We start from the raw sequence: 20,391 nt of genomic DNA, 5'->3' as shown, positions 1-20,391 counted from the left end.
CAAGAAGTACATTGTACAGTTCTGTTTTGTTGATTTTTTTTAGACTTTTTCAGTCTCTGTAATCATTAATATATTATTAAATGTACTTTTTAAAGATAAGCAGTGTAAGTACCTAAATTTGACCTGGTATCAGCCTTTTGCACTTCCTGTACAGCAGGCCTAGAGTATGTGAGGAGGAAGCAGCACAAGAAGTCAATCAGTTCATGTGCTGTCAAGAAGCATACTAATAGGAGGAGAGAGCTGAGTGACAGAGGGATGAGCTCACCACTGTGCTGCTTCTCCTCTCACTGTCCAGTCACAGGCTGGGGCTGGACTTTGCCCTTTCCAGGTTCTCTTGATAAGACCTCCTGCTTAATACCTTTGCCATGTTTCCTGTCTCTTCTTTCAGGTCCATGAAAATACCAGGCACTTCTGAGTATGGGGAAGAGTGTGATGTTGACACTTCCTGCCATGATGCAGTGCTTTGCATATGGATGGCCAATCTCCAAGCTCAGGCGCTGTCACATAGGAGCAGAAGAAAAGTCAACAGCCCAACACTGAGTTTGAGCTGACCATACACGGATTTGAATTTCGGTTATTTGCTGAAATGTCATCCCTGGATGGCCCTGCTGGCCTTTTTGTCGATGGAACCAGGTGGAAAAATGTCACCCTAACAACGACTGCAGCCAATCAGTTACAGCCACTGTTCATGCATTGATAACCATGGGCACCAGCTGTAAGAATACAAATGACAGCAGGGAGATTCATCCATCCACACCCAGTTGCCTGTAGGCTAAACAAGACAAAACTTAAGGTTGTATGGAGAACTTTACACAGGGCATTCTACTTTGGGCTTTGGCAGGTGATCATGCAGTTTCAGTGCAGGGGAGAGGGGGATGGGGGCTTTTTAGAGTACCTGTCACTTTGGATTGACTGGGCAAAGTGACATGCCATCTATCTACTCCATTTAAAGGCTACATATTGCCTCCTTTTAATGACTGTGGCTTGCTGTCTCACAATGGATATATACTGTATATAGACAATATACACCAATCAGCCATAACACTGTGACCACTAAGAGGTGAAGTGAAGAACCATCCCAGTATCCCGTTACAATGACACCTGGAAGTGGGGCGGGATATATTAGGCAACGAGTGAACATTTTGTCCCAGAACAAATGGGCAAGTATAAGGATCTGAGCGGCTTTGACGGCTAGACGCCTGGGTCAGAGCAACTCCAAAACTGCAGCTCTTGTGGGATGCTCCCAGTCTGCAGTTGCCAGGGCCTACAAAGAGTGGTCCAAGGAAGGTAAACCGGTGAACTGGCCACAGGGTCATGGGTGGCCAAGGGTCATTGATACACATGGGAACGAAGGCTGGCCTGTGTAGTCTGATCCAATAGAGGAGCTACTGTAGCTCAAATTGCTGAAAAAGCGAATGCTGGTTCCGATAGAAAGGTGTCTGAACACAGTGCATCGCACTTTGTTGGGTATGGGGTAGCTCGCCCGCAGACCGGTCAGGGTGCCCATGCTGACCCCTGTCCACTACCAAAAATGCCTGCCATGGGCACGCGAGCATCAGGACTGGACCACAAAGCAATAGAAGGTGGCCGGATCTGGATGAATCATATATTCGTTTACATCATATGAATGGCCGGGTGCATGTGTGTGACTTACCTGGGGAAGAGATGTCAGCAGGATGTGCTATGGGAAGAAAGCAAGCCGGCGGAGGTAGTGTGATGCTTTGGGCAATGTTCTGTTGGGAAACTTTGGGTCCTGCCATTCATGTGGATGTTACTTACTACCTACCTAAACATTGTTGCTGACCAAGTACACCCCAAGCATACCTTCAGAGGCCTAGTGGAGTCCATGCCTCGATGGGTCAGGGCTGTTTTGCCAGCAAATGGGGGACCTACTCAATATTAGGTGGGTGGTTATAATGTTATGGCTTCACTACAGGCTTAGACCACAAAGATTAAGCAAATCAAAGCAATAACGAGCAGGAGGAAGGTTGGTTACAAACAAAAAACAAACAAAAACACAAACACTGCTAATTGGTTTAGAAAAATATATTTGGTGAAGGCACAGGTCTAACAATGATTCATCAGTTCCTTGCAGCAGGATTTTGTGTGCATTGCTCTCGCCCTTCTGACTCCCAGTGTAAGATGACTTCCAGGGTGGTGTACAGAGGATGATGGTCTATTACTTTTAAGGAGTGCAGATAATGGTGTTATAGTGAATGCATACATACAATAAATAAGGGGTTGTTGGAGATTCATAGAGTTCTTATTTATGAAAAACGTACAACAGTGCATGTGGATAACTAAAGGGACTCTGTTGCCAGACCAACAAAAATCTTTCCATAAGAGTTTACTTGTGAAAGCCTGCCCCGGCTGCTGGGGGCCGCTATCTTGGATGTGATGTCAGCAGCCCTGGCAGACTCAGAGCTGTCACTCAAGTGACACTCTATAGTAGGGATGCACCGATACCATTTTTCTAGGCCGAGTATGAGTACAGCTACGTTTCCTCAAGTACACGCAATGCAGAATAATACCATCAGCTATAGAGGTCTACAATCCCCAGCAATACACTATACAGCAATGCAGAATAATTCCATCAGCTATAGAGGACTACAATTCCTAGCAATGCATTATGGAGCAATGCAGAATGGCACCGGCTATAGGGGACTACAAATCTCAGCAATACATTATGCAGCAATGCAATATGTTGCTACATACTCTGTGCTGCTTTGGGGTGCTCATCTGATGTTTCCAGTGGAGGGTCTCGGGAAGGGTGTGGAGGGTCTAAGGTGGGGGAGATGGGTGGGCCAGTGCTGTAAACAGGCCCTGCGTGGTTCCCAATAAGGTTGCCACGAGGTCCCCAGCAAGCACGGGACCTAAGGCAGCTGCTTCAGTTTGAAAATTTAAGGTCACGGTATCGGTTTTTAGTATCAGGGCATTTTCACAAGTACGAGTACTCATGCTCAGTATCAGCACTATTACCAATACTGGTATTGGTGCATCTCTACTCTATAGTATTCTCCTTTGTTCCTCCCCTGGGTGCTACATGAAAGATTACGTAGGGAAGTGAGGGGTGGAGAGCCTGTGCTAGGTAACTGACTAGTCAATTGTTCAAAGGCAGATTGCAAATTAATTTAAAAAAAATAATGGAAGAAAATAGTATTTAAAATATTTTTTCTCAGCGTTTTTACCTGCAATTGTTTAAAGTAGTAACGAATTTTGAGAGTAATAAATTCTTCTAAGACAAATTAACCTTCCCTAATAAATAAAGTATTTATGTTTTGGCCCAAGTACTCAGCTCACAGGGCTGAATGAGAAAACTTGTAAAGTGTATGGTCAGCATTCCAATGAAAATCAGATGAAATGCACAAAAAAAACATATAAATTAAACCAAATGTACATTGATATGCTTTAGTGCAAGATGACTGGACTAACAGACGTAATTATTACATGGGAAAGACACCTTGTGGAATCCTGCAATAGAATTTCCCGGGGAACTCTTCCATACGTGAAATATAATATACATTTGCATTGTGTGTGGGGGACAGGGGGAATTATGAGACAATGATTTATGTAGCTCTAAAGAAGACAAGTATTTAGTAGCTCTAAAATAGATATCTACGTGAATCTTGACATTTCTATCTGTATGCTTATAGGTACAGTTGTTCTGTAGAGTGCATCAGCCACGTTGACTGGGTATATTTTCTGAAATGTGTCCTATTCATTTTATGGTGCAAAAGCCAGGTTAAGGGCCACTGTGAGTCGATGGGAAACACCAGCAGTGTAGAGAAGAATCTTGATGGAAGAAGGAAAAAAATGCTAGAAATCAACCAAAGGTTTAGTGTCCTAGGAGGATGGACGTTATTTCCTGCTCAAAAATGACGTCCATCCTCCTAGGACACTAGCAAAAACTGAGGCATGCTGGAATTAAGAAGAATTACCGTGGGCTGGAGTACATTTTTGTTTACCAGTGTCCAGTCCTCCAAAAGGTGGCAGTATAACCTGAAGATTAGCAGGGTTATTCACTAAAGGGTGAAGAGTGTGGAGAAGGCAGGAGATGTGAACAATCTAGGACAAAATAGCTGAACTGGAAAGTGAGCTGAATTGGAGAATGTTTCCAAATCAGCTATGTTGTCCTAGATTGTTCACTTCTCCCGCCTTCTCCAAACTCTTCACCCTTTTGTGAATAACCCTGTAGGACTTCCTGTGTCCCTCAAAGGACTAGAAAGAAATCACCATTATAACCCCCATTAATGAGGTAACAAATGACAGGAAATTATTGGTCCATGAAAAATATTACTACGCATTATACCGCCTTGGTTTTAAAGAGACAATGCCACCATTCACTACGACAATATCCGGTCCCTTTCATTGACACTACTCTGGTGTAGTAGCTGATAACTAGTCCTGATCACTGTCACGTGAGTGGCGGAGTAAAGATACCACTCCCCTTTGCGTCACAGTGCCGCCTGCAAAGCAGACAGGAACAGCAAGACAGGGATTGCTAAGGTAGTACCCGGAGTTTCCTGGGAGGGGGGTGGGAGGGGGTGGCATGGGTTTCGTTCAAAACTGTCTTTTTTGATGATGCCAACACACATTTGTGTTACCGAGAAGGAGATACAATCAAGATTGCATGAGAGCCAACCTGTTACAAATTATGTTTTTTTTTATAAAGTAGTATATATTGTGTCAATGTCAGTCAATGAAAGCCACAGACCACGTGTCTATTTCAGTTGCCTAACTCTATGACAAAGAAAGGCATAAACAATAATCCTGAATGATTACTGCTCATTATCTTAATAATGTACTACAATGGCTAGGGCTTTATATTGGTAAAATAATTGCTGTAAATAATGAGATTCAACCAAGTGTCTCCTGTTAATGGGTTACACGAGGAAGGTCTGGATGTCCATCTGTCCTGAATTTTGTGGCATTTAGTGCGGCATTCCCTGCGTTTGTACACTAAACTATTTGTAAGGTAAGGAGGCATTAACATTGTGTCGCCATTGGGCAACAGTGGGCTGTAGGGCCTGTATCTATAGTTTTGCTATAATTTTCGTAGCCATATACAAGGTTTCGTATAGGACGGTATCAGTGTAATTGTCGGTGTCAGAGACAGGAAATATACCTAACAAAAATGTTTTGGGGGTTTAGAGTTACAGGGGAACCCATAACATCATGGAGGACTTCAACTAATTGTTGCCAATAATTTTGAATTCCAGGGCAGGCCCAGATTATATGGTAGAAGGCACCTGGAGAGTGAGGGGCTGGTGGCATTTTACAAAGCAATTGTCAACATGCCCTAAATGGGCAAGGTGACAGTGTCTCTTTAAACATCTATTCTTCTAATATACTAAAAAAACATCCAACTGGAACATAACTAAAGCCCATTTTATGAATATATTATGTAGAGTTGCCCATAAATCCTGTGTGCATTTATAAAGGTCAGAGGAGTGCAGTCAAAGGTCAGAGGAGTGCACTCCTCTCGGCACATTGATGCAAATAGGACACAACTCAGAGTTGCCGATAAAAAGGTGGCCCATGCATTGTAGAGCAACTGTACTGAAAAGCGAGTAACTATATATCTAGTATTTGCCATTTGGCTACTGCGGGGTCCATCAATATGAGTTTTTCTTTCAGCATCATCTAGCGCATGCAGTACGTTCCACCACAAATCCATAGTTGTACTGAAAGACAAAGAAATATACTGGATGTTAGAACTTCTCTAACTTATAAGGAGTGTAGAGATCAGCATGCAACCTTGGTTTTACAGGAGCACCAAAACACCTATTCCTGATCTAGTGTGTTTGTACTGGCTGGCCTGGTTACTCCAGTCACTCCACCTTGGCAATAAACAAACAGCAATAATGCACTAGGATTCCAAAGCCAGAAAAATATTTTTTTTTAAAGAAAACTGACTCCCAGTGATCTAAAAGAATAAATCTACCTTTTCTACAGTTATCTGCTAACCACCTCCTCCACCACCACCACCATTCTAGAGCCATTTAATGAAAACAGATGCAAACCACCACTGGATCACATTTTGTTTGCCATGTATCATACACATAATTCTTGCCTTAGAAAATACTGTTTTCCACTTTTCTTATCCTGTATTGCATCTCAGTGCTGCTGGCCTTCTCCAGACCTTGTTGCAGCCACTTCTATGTGCACTTGCTCCAGTGACATGCAATCAGGGGAGGCTTCCTAGCAATGGCAGAACATGCCTGTGCAATGGACATTGGCGTGACTGTTTATAGTCTCCAATAGGAGTGCAAGGGACAGGGTGCCAACGCAGGAGAACAACTAGGAGACAGGGACAGAGTGTTGCCTCTAACAAAAAGTGCTGAAACAAGGACATTCATGGCAGCATCATTAGATGGAACCTTCAGCCCCCACCTTTCTTTTAAGCTCATAGGAAGTGACAAGGATGCTGAATGTCTGGCAGGATCAGCAGGTATTTTCTGTATTTGCTGAAAATGTTCATAGCTTGGAAAAGGAAAACTAATGCAGCTGCCACATCCAAGGACTAGTAGGCTGCAATATATATTTTTGTTTTTAGGTTTAGATACGATTTAACTGCTTAGCCGCCATGTTGTCCATATGAGATTAGTTAACTTATAGCATGAAATTAAGCCCTGCTGACATTTAATTGATTAGCAATGGTGTTGAAAATGTGGCAATGGCTAACATCCCCTCCTACTAAAAAAAAAAAAAAAAAAAAAATCTCCCATGTAACTGAGCACCGATGCAAACTATTAACCGAGCTTACCTCATTTTCAATGTCAGCCAGGGTTTTGATTCGAAGGTCATGTAAGTTAGATGAGATAATCTAGTAGGAGAAACGATATGAACACATTGATGGATATAATTTATAATGGCTATCATACTACTTATCCTCTGGCTATAAGTAGGGATGGGCTTTGGGTTAAAGTTGACCTCGAGTTCGACCCAAACCCAAGCTAGTGTCCTAGCAGCCCCTTGCTTGCCTACCCTGTACTACATGAAAATGTAAGTTAGGTCTTTAAGATCCAGCGCTATAGTTTTGCAGTAAAAACTGAGCAAACAATAATGATGCACTAGTGAATCAGTTCATAATTTGGTATCAGAGGAAGTAATGAAATAATTGGTGCAATGTTTTACATGATACTCACAGATGGCTCTGCAAGCCTGCTTTCGAACATTGGGTGGATTGTGAATGGAATTCCATCAATAGCTGGAAGAGAGTAGCGTGATTTGATTAAGAAATAAAACAACATTTACAGTATCAGGTTTTAGGAACATATGTGTACATTATGTATATATTGCTAAATTTGCCCTGGGTAACTAGGCATCAATAACCTAGTTGGTCATGAAAAGGTTAAAGGGCATCTACAGTCAAAAGTTCCTGTCCCAGAGATGCAACAGGAAAGTTAGGGAAAATCTCCGGAAATGAGGGTAATTCCCCTCTAAGGACTTGCTTAGATGGGCGGCTGAGGTTAAAATCAGGCAGTTGATCTGCGGTTGTCCTGCTCTGCAGCCACCAGCTGCAATGTTAGCATTGTGGCCAGACAGTAGCGTGCTGTGGCATAATTTATATATCATGACCTCTCAACCATAGAAGTAAATGGAACCATGCCGCAGTAGTTCAATTAAAAATACCCTTGGGATAAAAATAATTTAAAAAAGACCTCGACATTCAGGAGGCGGCAGTATCACCTCCTGAACACCAGGCAGTCACTGATCTACCACCCAAAAAAGCCGATTAATTGCGGATCACTTTTCAGAGGACGGTAGTAGTGCCTGCCACCAGTCCTTAGACAGTTGTCCAAGGACTTGGTGTCCCCATTGATCTGGGGAGGACTCTAAAATTCTGGGGTTCCCCTCACTTTCTTTTTCGACAATAATGGTTACCAGGTACAAACAGAGGAGCTTATCTTCCCAATGGGGACTGCAACAGCACTAAAACCTTGGCAGAGGATCTGGGTTGTCTGGTTCTTGGTCTACCCACCCACCCATTCAAAACTAAAACAAATACTTTAAAGACATGAGATTAACATCCAATTCTCACCCCAATCATTCAGCCTTTTATAATACACTATATTCATGGTTGTTTCTTCTCTTTCCTTTAATTTTCAAGAAACACATCAAAGGCAGTCCATAGCCAAATGTGACCCCAAGCTAATGGTTGGAGGCTACTGTTTGACAACACCATTAATTGACATTATACTGACAACTTACCAGATACTCCATAAACATTAGACTCATATATAGGATGCTCAGAGATGGAAGATGCTCGACTCAGTTTTGGAACAGGGGCTTCTTGTGTGCTGCAGTTAGAAAAATAGACAATTAGCCAACAGTGGTGTCAATTGTATAGCCAGGACATGGGCAGCTACAAGTTAACGGCTTGAGAGCTTCCATTTACAGACTGCTAAACATAAACAGCATCATTTTCATGGTTTAAGTCAATAAAGTCTAAAAATAAGTTTCTGTCCAATAATCTCATAGGAGATCTCCACTGCCTGGCCAAAAAAAAACCAAATCACACACTTGAATATTTCGTTGGACCTCCTTTAGCTTTAAATACAGTACGTAGTCGCTGTGGCATCCTTTCGATAAGCTTATGCAATGTCACAACATTTATTTCCATCCCGAACTGCATTAATTTTTCAGCAAAATCTTGTAGTGATGATGGGAGAGCTGGACCTCTGTGTAAAGTCTTCTCCAGCACATCCCAAAGATATCCAATAGGGTTAAGTCCTGGACTCGGTGATGGCCAATACATGTGTGACAATGATGTCTCATGCTCCCTGAACCACTCTCACAATCTGAGCCCAATGAATCCTGGCATTGACATCTTGGAATATGCCCAATGTGCCATCACGGAAGAAAAAATCCATTGATGGAAAAACCTGGTCATTTAGTATATTCAGGTCGGCAGCTGACCTAATTTTTGGAGGACATAACGTTGCTGAACCTAGACCTGACCAACTAAAGCAACCCCAGATCATAACAGTGCCCAAAATCCAGGTAGTGATTTTTCTTTTTGGCCAGGCAGTATATGTTTCACATACAGGTTCACACTTCACCAAATTTGACTCCTGTAGATTGATATCTCAAATGTAGCTCTGTATTTATATCAAACAAAACTATATCCATATTTTCAAGCAGTTTGCGGTTTGCCATAGAACACTAAGAATATTTATGTAAAACATCTTATACATCCAAGTGAAAATGCAAAGTAATTATTTGCATCCAGCTTCTGTGTGGCATTATTTGCATCCATCTTCTGCCGGGTGCCCCGGGCCCTGAAACCATGACTGACCCCCAATGGAGCAGTAGCTTCTCATCACTCTGCTGTCAATAGAATTCAGAGCTTAGAAGAGCTTCCATAATGTGTCACATGACAGAAGTCCAGGGGAGCCTCTTACTTGTCAGATCAGTGGCTTACAATAAAGCTGATCCATAGAATAACAGCCAGGGAATTAGCAACTTCAGAAACAACACTGCTTGCATCACTTTAGTTGAATGTTAGAGATAAAAGAAATCTGGCTACAGACCCTGGACCATGCAGGGCATTGGAAGATCAGGGGGGGGTGCAGGTGTGCACCCTATCTATCCTGCTCTCCTGACACCTCCAGGGGTCTCTCTATATCCAAGACACTTACGCTGGCTGAGCCGAACTGCTGCTGTCTAGAGAAAGTCCTCTTACGCCCGACGTAACATTTCGAGGTTTTGGTGTTGGTTTGGGGGCAGATACAGGAACATTCCTGCACCACAAAGCCAGGCCGCTCATATCACTGTGGTTATAAAACAAAGACAAGAGAATTTTAATTAAAATTGAAAAAGATAATATAAAAGGAAAGTATTTGTTATACCTATTCCTCAGATCCCTCATTGTCTTTCTAATCAGCACTAGAGATATGAAAACCGGGGGTGCCACCTGTTCAATTTTCAATTTAGGGAACTGATTTTGCAGGCTTGGGTTGATTTACTAAAGGAGTTGACAATCCTCACACATAAAAATAACTTCATCACGTGAGCTCCTAAATTTATTTATTTTTCTCTGCTAAAGCCTAAGCAGTGTTACTAGTCCTGCCTGAATTTCCCCATCTGGACTTAGCCCTCGTTCACACCTGAACGTTTTGTAGCGCGTTCTACGCTCGACGAACGCTCTACAAAACGCTCAAACATCTAAATCCCATTGTATTCAATGGGTCTGGTTCACACCTTGGCGTATTTCAGCCCGTACTATGTACTAGTACTATGTACTACTTTGGGCCGTTTTTGTTGCGCGTTTCCATTGGTATACAGCCAAGTAGCCCACGGAAACGCGCGTTTGTCGCACAATGTTTTTACCGCAAACCGCGGTAAAAAAAACGCGCGACAACCGCGCATATGCAATACGCCTAGGTGTGAACCAGGGCTAAAGAACACAGAATTTTTTGTTTCCTGCAGAATCAGTTGGTCAGAATCAGCTGAGCAATGGGTCCTGATATCCTGTTTGTTTTAGGGTGACTCCTTTGCCTATGGAGCCATCCTCATGTGTGATAGTAAGCTGTGTGTGTCTCCACAAACACACAGATACAATAGAACAAGACACTCCCCTCCTCCCCATTCCTTCTCTAAGCTAGTACATGGACAGCTGCTGGAGTCTGCTCTATGGCTTGTGATCTTCTACTGGACAGGAAGTTCAGGGAAGTGGAGCTGAGAGTTGCAGCTGTTTAAACTGTATGATGACTGTAAGTGCTTGGGTAAATATTTAAAGACATATTTTTTCTGGGTAATGTATATTTGTTTGATCTGGATTCATGATTGCAAAAATGTTTGAGAGTTTAATACTACTTTAAAGGAGAACTATGGGGTAAGTCCCGACATTACTGTCGAGATCCACCCAGCTGCGTGATTGACAGCTGGCTCTGCCTATCTAGAGGCAGAGCCAGTTGAACCCGCCCACTCCCCCGTCCGTTTCTCCAGTCATCGCTGGAGGATCGGAGCGGGGGGGGATCCCTGAGGGGAGCCTCCCACCCCAACACACACATACATGAATAGAAATGTAAGCATCAGGAGTGCATGGGTACGAATAGGGTGAGTACACCACACATATTGGGTATTGCGCACACGAATGGACAATTTTGGGTACTGTTATATTTTTCCATTTCAAGGGCGCACACAACTTTATATTAGGACAGTGTGTACTAAGATTAATTTGATTGTATTTTTTTTACTGAAAATATAGTTTTAATAAACAATAGCGCAAATGCAGTAAGACATAAAGAATTGCAACTGCCACCATTTTATTTTAGAGGGTCTCTGATTTCAGAAAATATATTGTATAAAGTTTGGGGGGTTTTAACTCATCTTCGGCCCTAAAACGTGCATTTTAACAAGCGTGTACAAAAATATAAACAAAATACCTCTGGCAGCAAGGGGATAAATATGGTGAAATGTGTGTACAGAATACAATGAGGAGAATTTATCAAAACTGGAGCAGTTGTGCATGGCAACCAATCAGCTTCTATCTTTCATTTAAAAGCTTAATTTAACAAACTGAAGAGAGAAGCTGATTGGTTACTATGGGCAACTGCTCCAAATTCTGTCTGCTCCAGTTTTCATAAATTCCCCCCAGTATGTTTATGACAAATAATTTAACTGACTTCTCCTTTTTAACAAAGATAACATTGCTAGTGCACATCACATGTGTAGAGTGTCAGTGATTGCTGTGGGAGGGAACACTTCAATTAATATATATGCTTTGTTGGCCTGTGTCCCTGTCACATACCCGATACGTTTGTACGGTGCAGTGAGCTGCTTATTTTTCACAGTCAGCTTGAGCTCAGCGACAGCAGATTCAGCAGTGTTTATGGGAGTCAGCTTCATACACAGCCTTTTCTTCTTTGGCACAGTAATCTCTGGAGAGACAGGAACAATTAGTAAGTGTGACAAAACCAAAACCCAACAAGATATAGTAACTAATCACATGGTCCTTGGACCTGGTAATTGCTCACATGGTCCTTGGACCTGGTAACGGCTCACATGGTCCTTGGACCTGGTAACTGCTCACGTGGTCATGGACCTGGTAATTGCTCACATGGTCCTTGGACCTGGTAACTGCTCACATGGTCCTTGGGCCTGGTAACTGCTCACATGGTCCTTGGACCTGGTAACTGCTCACATGCTCCTTGGACCTGGTAATTGCTCACATGGTCTTTGGACCTGGTAACTGCTCACATGGTCCTTGGACCTGGTAACTGCTCACATGGTCCTTGGGCCTGGTAACTGCTCACATGGTCCTTGGACCTGGTAACTGCTCACATGCTCCTTGGAGCTGGTTACGGCTCTCATGGTCCTTGCACCTGGTAATTGTTCACATAGTCCTTGGACCTGGCAACTGCCCACATGGTCCTTGGACCTGGTAACTGCTCACATGGTCCTTTACTTCAGCATTCTGGATGTATCTCCTACGTCTAGCTTGTAGAGCTGCGTGTCACTTTCATGTGATCGTTACAATCATGATTTTAACATGTGTGTAACAAATGAAAAAACTGGTTGAAGTGTATCTAATGCCAATTATTTATTTATTTAAGACAGAGTGGGTAAGGTTTAGAACCCCAGTTAGGTTTGACTGCTATTCGAAGCTCAGTTAGAGAGCTTCCTGTCCTGAGGACAACCTTTTACCAGACAGAAAGTGAGTGAAAAATCAGCAAAAGGGAAAGCGACAACAATAATGTTTGTTTTAGGGTGACTCCTTTGCCTATGGAGCCATCCTCATGTGTGATAGTAAGCTGTGTGTGTCTCCACAAACACACAGATACAATAGAACAAGACACTCCCCTCCTCCCCATTCCTTCTCTAAGCTAGTACATGGACAGCTGCTGGAGTCTGCTCTATGGCTTGTGATCTTCTACTGGACAGGAAGTTCAGGGAAGTGGAGCTTCTACTGGACAGGAAGTTCAGGGAAGATTCTCGCATTCCTCTACTTATAGTGACACTAAACTCAGGAGTTAAGTCTTAAAAATACATTCAAGTACCCTACCTATTAACAAAAATGTATCTTATTTGTGTATCACTCGGCTGTAGATCCCCAAATAATCTCTGAATTGGTGCTGACACTGTCCTTCCTTCTGGAGGGTGGCTACTTTTGTTCCCCATGGTCCTGGTGCATGTTGGAAAGTAGTCACCACTTCAAGCTCACTCCCATGATGAACTACAATCTTAATACAAATTATTAAACTGAACCTGAGATTACTACTGCCTGTGTTGCCGTTAGAGATTTCCCTCACTTCCTGTCTGGTGAAAACTTTGCCCCACAAACAGTAAGTAAGAGGAAACCTGGCTAATGGAGCCCCAGATAGAAGTAAAACCTGGCAGGCCCCATTCACGCCGGAGTGTTTTTGTTGCATATTTCTCAAAACGCTCAACATGAAGAGTCCCATTATTTTCAATGGTGCCCCTTCAACCTCGCCCCATAGACTTCAATGAGAGCACCTGAAAAACATGCATTTTCTGCACAATTTTGCATGTAATGGGGACCCACCAATTTAACTGTCTCCCAAAACAGTTACTTTCAAGGCATGTCTCTGCTAATAACTGTCAAGGTTGTCAGTGGGCTTATTTCAGCTCTTGGGCAGGAACCAAAAGAGGCATAAAACAATTAGGCAATGAGGTAACAATTAATCATCAAACTGTACAGAGCAAAGTATACAAATCACAGCAGGTATTATTGCAATAGATGATGAGCTATAAAAATAGGCTCTGTGTGCTGCAACACCCTCTGCTTTTTGCTTGTTTACCTGGAACACACCTGAATGCATTAATGGACTTTTTTTGCTACCAGCTGTGACATGGCACCTACTTCATGTGTTTGTTAGAGCACTTCATTCTTTTACACCAAGACACTGTCATTCCTGTCCTTGGTGACCACCATCCAAGGCCTATGGCACTGTCCTAGACACAACCCGAGCCTGAGTGGACCGCTTGCAAATGCTTCATACCCTAATATTTTAAGTAGCTTCTACATTAACAGAACTGAAGAGAATGTGTCACCTCGCAGCCACCACTGATAGTTTTCGGGCCATGCAGACACCGGTCAGTGACTTTGACAAGGGCCAAATTGTGATGGCTAGACGACTGGGTCAGAGCAATTCCAAAACTGCAGCTCTTGTGTGATGTTTCAAGATTCAGTGGTCACGACCTACCAAAAGTGGTCGAAGGAAGGAAAACCGGTGAATCAGCGGCAGGGTCATGGGCTGCTAAGGCTCACTGATGCACGTGCGGAGCGAAAACCGGGCCTTGTAGTCCGATCCAATAGAAGAGCTACTGTAGCTCAAATGGCCGCTAAAAGTTAATGATGATTCCAATAGAAAGGTGTCTGAACACACAATGCATCGCAGTTTATTGCATATAGGGCTACGTAGCAGGAGACCGGTCAGGTTGCCCATGTGAGCATCAAAACTGGGCCACGGAGCCACGTTTTCTTTTATATAATTTGGATGGTTGGGTGTGAGTGGGTCGTTTACATAAAGAAGAGATGGCACCTGGATGCACTATGGGAAGAAGGCATGACGGCGGAGACAGTGTGATGCTTTGGGCAATGTTCTGCTGGGAAACTTTGGGTCCTGCCATCCATGTGGATGTCTCTTTGACCTTCATGGATATGGTATTCCCTGATAGCAGTGGCCTCTTGACCACACTGGAAAAATGGTTTAAGAATGCGACGAGGAACACAACGAGATCGAGGTGCTGACTTGGTCTCCAAATCTCAATCCAATCAAGAATCTCTGGGATGTGCTGGAAAAACCAGTGCAATCCATGAAGGCCTCACCTCACAACTTACATGACTTAAATGATCTGGTACCGACGGCTTGGTGGCAGATACTACAGAATACATTCAGAGGTTGGGTCAAGGCTGTTTTAATGGCAAAAGGGGAACCTACTCAAATTTTGGAGGGTGGTTATAATGGTATGGCTATACTAATGCATACACACATACACACACAGTATAAATGCCAAGGTCTATGTGGTGCTTGCAGATAATCCCTGGAATTCTGCAGACATTCTCTAAAAGGGAAAACATGTACGTGAATTGGTTGCAAAGCCTGCCTTGTACACAGGTCTCAAGGAGGCCAAGCTTTAATCTGTGTGGCCAAGCTTTATTGGTTGCTAGGATGCCATTTGCTGCTATGCGACCAACCTAATTGGCTGCTAGGACGCAGGCGGCTTTAGGGCCTAGCAGCATCCTAGAGACCAACAATGTGAGGGGGAACTCAAATGTGAGAGGGAACTTCAATGTGGGGGGGAACTCCTCAACACAAATTACTTCAAAAAGACACTGGTCTTATTTACCCCCACTTTCCTTAACTACAAAACGGCAGTATTTATTTATCAATTTGTTGCAGCTATTGCGACATTATGTAATGCTGTCGCATTTAAGAACTAATGAATTTGTCACAGGTGTCAGTAATAGCACTGGAACTGTACAACGGCTTTGCTGAATTTGGTGTAGGACATTCTTAGACAAACAGAAGAGAGGTGAGAGGGTCCCATGGAGTGATTAGATGGATGAATACAATGTCAGACTCCTGATAATACACGGCTCTAGACACAATAAATGAAGCCTGTGCAAAAAAGAAGTATGACAGAAAATGAGTCAGCTTCCCAACATGATTCAAGCACTAAGTAGTCTCATGTTATGAATCAATAACAGCTTATCCAGAAATCTGGGATCACATGGTGCAGGCAGGTTATTCCAGTTGTATTAGTCAGCTAAAACATACATATTATACAGGTGAAACACGAATAATTAGAATATCGTGCAAAGTTCATTTATTTCACTAATGCAACTTAAAAGGTGAAACTAATATATGAGATAGACTCATTGCATGCAAAGCAAGATAATTCAAGCCGTGATTTGTCATAATTGTGATGATTATGGCTTACAGCTCATGAAAACCCCAAGAACCTCAAATCCACAACCTCAAAAAAGTAGATTATTACATGCAATCAATAAAACAAGGATTGTACATAGAACAATATCGGACCTCTGAAAAGTACAAGCATGCATATGTACTCAGTACTTGGTTTGGGCCCCTTTTGCAGCACTTACTGCAATTACTTTTGCACGATATTCTAATTATTCGAGTTTCGCCTGTATAGTGAAGTGGTGTAATAACACGTGATCTAACTGTATACTTACTTGGATCAATGTATTCCCCAATAAAAGCATATCCTACCGGTAAAGGGGATTTTTCGCTCAGTAGCATAACATCTGTAATCACTTGCTCTATAGTCTGGAAATAAAATACAATTGATGGAAATGAGTAATGCCACCCTTGTGCTAGTAAGGTGTCTTTATCAACACAGGCACAGCATGATCTCAGATTGTAGAGCTGTTGGTCTGCCTCAGCATGTGAACTTGTCAGACCACTACAATGACATTATTGCTCTCAGGCTAGTGGTGGGAGACAGATGATATTAGTGGCAGCATGGCATTTTTTACACTGATATGGGGAGTAAGACATTAAAAACATGTTATTTTGGTGAACAGGGTGTAATTCTGTAAAAATAATTCAATCGTGTATTAGGAAACTGAAGAAAGTAACAGAGACACCCATGGAGGTATTAAAATGGAACTGAAAACAAAAAGTGAAGATTTGCTATTGCATTGGGCGCAACTAAAAACGTTAATTGTGCATAGTAACAAAATGTACTGGTCTAGAATTCCTCCTGAAAAAAAGAGGGCACTTCCTGGCATGTGAGTGTGCCTAAGCACTGTGCCTTCAGCCTCATATCTGTATATGTTCAGTGAGATCTAACGCACCACGGCCTCTGATTGCTGGTCTTGGTTTCAAGAGAGTTGGAGTGAGATGTGATGATGTCACTACTGTGCTGTTCACTGTTCTCTTTACTGGAGGCTCCGATATGAGGAAGCAAATCCCTGTTCCCACCAAGATGGCCACCTCCACAAAGAGACACAGTGAAGAGCAGGACATGGTTATTCAGTAATAGGGAACAGATCAGTTGCAGGGAGTCCACAGGCAATACCAGTGACTAGTAACTTGCCCTCTGCCTGGCTTTATTGAAGAGGTGCTGGGATTGCAATGCTTATTCCAATGGCTCAAACCCAAGAAAATCTTTAAACAAACTCACTGGCACTGGTTAGGCAGCTCTCAAACACACTGGTCTCCCTCAATGGGTACCCAGAAACAACTCAAAGTATACACATACAAATGGGTGCCAAACTACAAATTGAAAGAGTCAAAAAGTGCGTTTAATTGTTGGTAATACCATCACACATGAAAAAAGTATTACGGAGGGCAACTAAACTTCCCCAGGGCTTAGAAGAATGGAATGAGGACTTACATGGACTCATTATAACTAAATGGCTGTATATTTGATCCAGTGCAAAACTTTCTTTTGGATTGGAATTAGGACAATATATTCAGCAACAAATATAGATCAATTTGGTTATAGTTTTCTTTGAGTCCAGTTTGAGTCCAGTTCCTATTCCATTCTACTCAGCAAACTATCTGCATGGAGTTTCCATGTCCACTTTGTGCTTGCGTGGGTTTCCTCCGGGTACTCTGGTTTCCTTCCACACTCCAAAGACATGCTGGAAGGTTAATTGGCTCCTCCCTAAATTTTCCCTGTATGTGTGTGAGATAGGAACCTTACATTGTAAGCTCTTTTAGGGCAGGGACTGATGTAAATGTGCACTCTGTAAAGCTCTGCGTAAATTGTCAGCACTATAGAAATACTCATATTAAATACAAGAAATAAATACTAAGCCCTGTGGAAGGGGGAGTTTTTGTAGCCCCCTAAACATGTTGGCTATTTTTGTTTGATGGTATAAATAAAAGCACTTTGGACTCTCACTTTGTGGTCTGGTGCCCATTTCTATGTCTATAATTTGCCCTTTTTTAGCCACAGCTTCTGCCAGTTTAGTTCCTTTAAAAAACTCCAGGAAATGAAAAAATTTACCCTTGTAGTGGGACTACCCCGATTCGGCAAAGGTTAAAGGGTTATTAAAGCTTTTGCATATATCTACTCCTAGCAAGCAGTAGATATATGAAAAAACATTTTAATTTTTTTACAAAAGGTTAAAACTTAGCAATTGCTCCCGTCCAAAGATCTGAAGATTCTCAGCCAGCCGCAAAGGATGATGAGGCGGGCGCATGCGTGGTAAGATCTTCGGCCGGGAGAAGGGGAGAGACACAGGGTAAGTTAATGCAGCAGTGTGCACCCGCACAGACTCTGTGGGACAGGAAGAGACAGGAGTTCGCGCTGGATCGGAGACTGGCACCAGAGCTAGAGGGACTCCTGAAAACTACAGGAAAGAAGATGATCGGATCAAGAGGCATCATTTAAGGCAAGTCCTTACACCAGCATCGGGGGGGAAATAGGCCTTTAATGCCACTTTAACTGCTCATTTTGGTCAAGGGCTAAAATAAAGAAAATATACTCAACTGATCCTCAGCTCTGCGTCGGTGAGCACTCACTTCTCTCCTTTCTGCTCTAGCAGTGGAATGTTCCTTGGCGTCTTCATATCTAAAGCAGCTGCATTAGACGTGATGACATCACGGTTCCTTAGATCACCGCAGCCCAGGGAAGAAGAGGCTACGGGGACCGGTCCAGCAGCAAAGCAAGACCAAGGCTCAGCCTAGTATAGTTTCTTTATTTTAGCCCCTAAACCAAAACGAGCAGTTTACCCTTTCAGCACAGGGGTAACCCAACTGCAAGGGTTCATTTTTACATTTCATGGAGATCTTCTTTAAATATACTAATGCCAGAAATGTTTTGCTTTAAGAGTCTAACAATACCTCTGATGTTGGCTCTGTGCTACAAGTGAGATACAGAGCAGATTTCTGATTAAATCCCTTCAAAAAGTTGGCAGACGCTCCTTCCATGGTGGCTACGATCTGTGGGAATATCAAATCATGCAATGTAACAAAAGTACAAAATATGTATCAACACCAAGGCGCCATTTTTAGCTTAGTGTCTGAAAGCGCCAGGTGTGATCGGGCTTGCAAGAACTGTTTTCTTTGGGGCAGGTTCACACCATTTTCCAGACCAGATTTGGAACGCAGTGCTTTGTGTTTTCCTGCATTTTTACCGCAATTTTGCAGTGTTCACTCTCACTCCCGCGATGGACTACAATCTCACGTTTAGTTTACTAATTTATATTGAGATTGTAGTCCATCCCGGGAGGGAGCTTGGATCGGTGGCTACTTTACCACACACACAGGGACCGTGGGGAACAAAAGTAGTCACCCTCCAGAAGGAAGGACAGTGTCAGCACCAATTCAGAGATGATTTGAGGATTTACAGCCGAGTGATACACAAATAAGATACATTTGTGTTAATACTTCAGGTCTTTGAATGCATTTTTAAGATTTACCTCCTGAGTTTAGTGTCACTTTAAAAGGTGAGGACATCTGACTAAGCCCAGTTGTGTATAGCTCACTTCAAAGTGGCCATAGGCATTGAAAGCTCATCCCACAATACAAGAAGCAACAATAATGTTGTGTACGCGGAACAATCACACTGAGGTCAATAAGGCCTTTTATTTTCTGCTTCTAGGGCATTAGATAGGACATACTGTAGTAGGCAACGTTTACATGAAACTCCAAATCTCCTCCAGGTGAACTATGAATACTCTACAAGGATATTGGAAAGTTTTCTGCAGATATTTATCTACTTCTTTTCTTTAGACTCCTTAGTAACTGTGAACCATGACTTTTTAGCCTTACTTTAATCACATGAGAGGTCTCAGCATCCTTTTAGATGTGGGAAGAAGAGGGGTGAACTTACAGGAAGGTTCAGAGCATATTGCAGGAATTAGTCATGCCTACAATATGTTTGCAAAGTTTTATCATTGTCCTCATGCTAGGATGACATATACAGTAGCTTAGGAAGGATGAACAGATTTCAAGAATATATGCATTGCTTTACAAATATTTGACAGATAAAATAGTTGATATACATGCATGCAACTTTTTATTTTTGTTTATACATTAAAAAAAAAACTTACTAAGTTGTGGCCTTTGGGGCACAGTGATTGGCCAGATGTCCATGCAAGGCTGGTGAGAGGCTTGGAATTGCCATCCATTTTATGGAATAACCTATGAGGTCATTGCAATAAAAGTATATTTTTAGGAAGTGTAAACATAAAACACAGATATATTTACTGTTTATTAATACATTTAATAAGCTGGACAAAAAACTTGTATCTGCATAAGTAGAGTGTTTCATGACTGCTTAGAGACCGTTTACTTAGCGCATCCACCTTGACTCAAGAGACCCACAACATCCCTAAAGCCTGACTATGGTTGACCCAGGCCATCTCCAAAGCCTGACTATGGGTGACCCAGACATCCCTAAAGTCTGACTAAGGGTGACTCAGGCCATCCCCAAAGC

General features: G+C 42.6%; 1 protein-coding gene across 1 annotated transcript; it reads right to left on the bottom strand.

Annotated features, from left to right (window-relative positions):
- Nucleotides 1-5,632: 5,632 nt before the first annotated feature.
- MVB12A (multivesicular body subunit 12A) lies at nucleotides 5,633-20,092 on the bottom strand. The gene is made up of 9 exons (XM_018565537.1): nucleotides 20,006-20,092; nucleotides 18,795-18,893; nucleotides 16,172-16,265; nucleotides 11,759-11,888; nucleotides 9,645-9,776; nucleotides 8,215-8,303; nucleotides 7,149-7,210; nucleotides 6,767-6,826; nucleotides 5,633-5,684 (listed from the first exon to the last, which is right to left on the bottom strand). The coding sequence occupies exons 1-9, from the start codon at nucleotides 20,081-20,083 to the stop codon at nucleotides 5,640-5,642; spliced, it is 789 nt and encodes a 262-aa protein (XP_018421039.1). The 5' UTR covers nucleotides 20,084-20,092; the 3' UTR covers nucleotides 5,633-5,639.
- Between the last annotated feature and the right edge of the window lie 299 nt (nucleotides 20,093-20,391).

Source organism: Nanorana parkeri, unplaced genomic scaffold (assembly GCF_000935625.1).
Source record: "Nanorana parkeri isolate BGI_ZX_2015 unplaced genomic scaffold, ASM93562v1 scaffold857, whole genome shotgun sequence".
Classification (NCBI taxonomy): domain Eukaryota; kingdom Metazoa; phylum Chordata; class Amphibia; order Anura; family Dicroglossidae; genus Nanorana; species Nanorana parkeri.
The sequence above is the reverse complement of the archived record's forward strand: the minus strand, read 5'-3'. Positions and strand labels throughout refer to the sequence as shown.

Bases quoted from the DNA above. Each gene is read 5' to 3' on its own strand.
- MVB12A (XM_018565537.1), bottom strand. From the start codon at position 20,083: ATGGATGGCAATTCCAAGCCTCTCACCAGCCTTGCATGGACATCTGGC. The intron at 9,777-11,758 runs GTATGTGACAGG...TTATAACCACAG, and splicing joins GCACCGTACAAACGTATCGG to TGATATGAGCGGCCTGGCTT. The intron at 8,304-9,644 runs GTAAGTGTCTTG...TTCTAACTGCAG, and splicing joins AGCAGTTCGGCTCAGCCAGC to CACACAAGAAGCCCCTGTTC.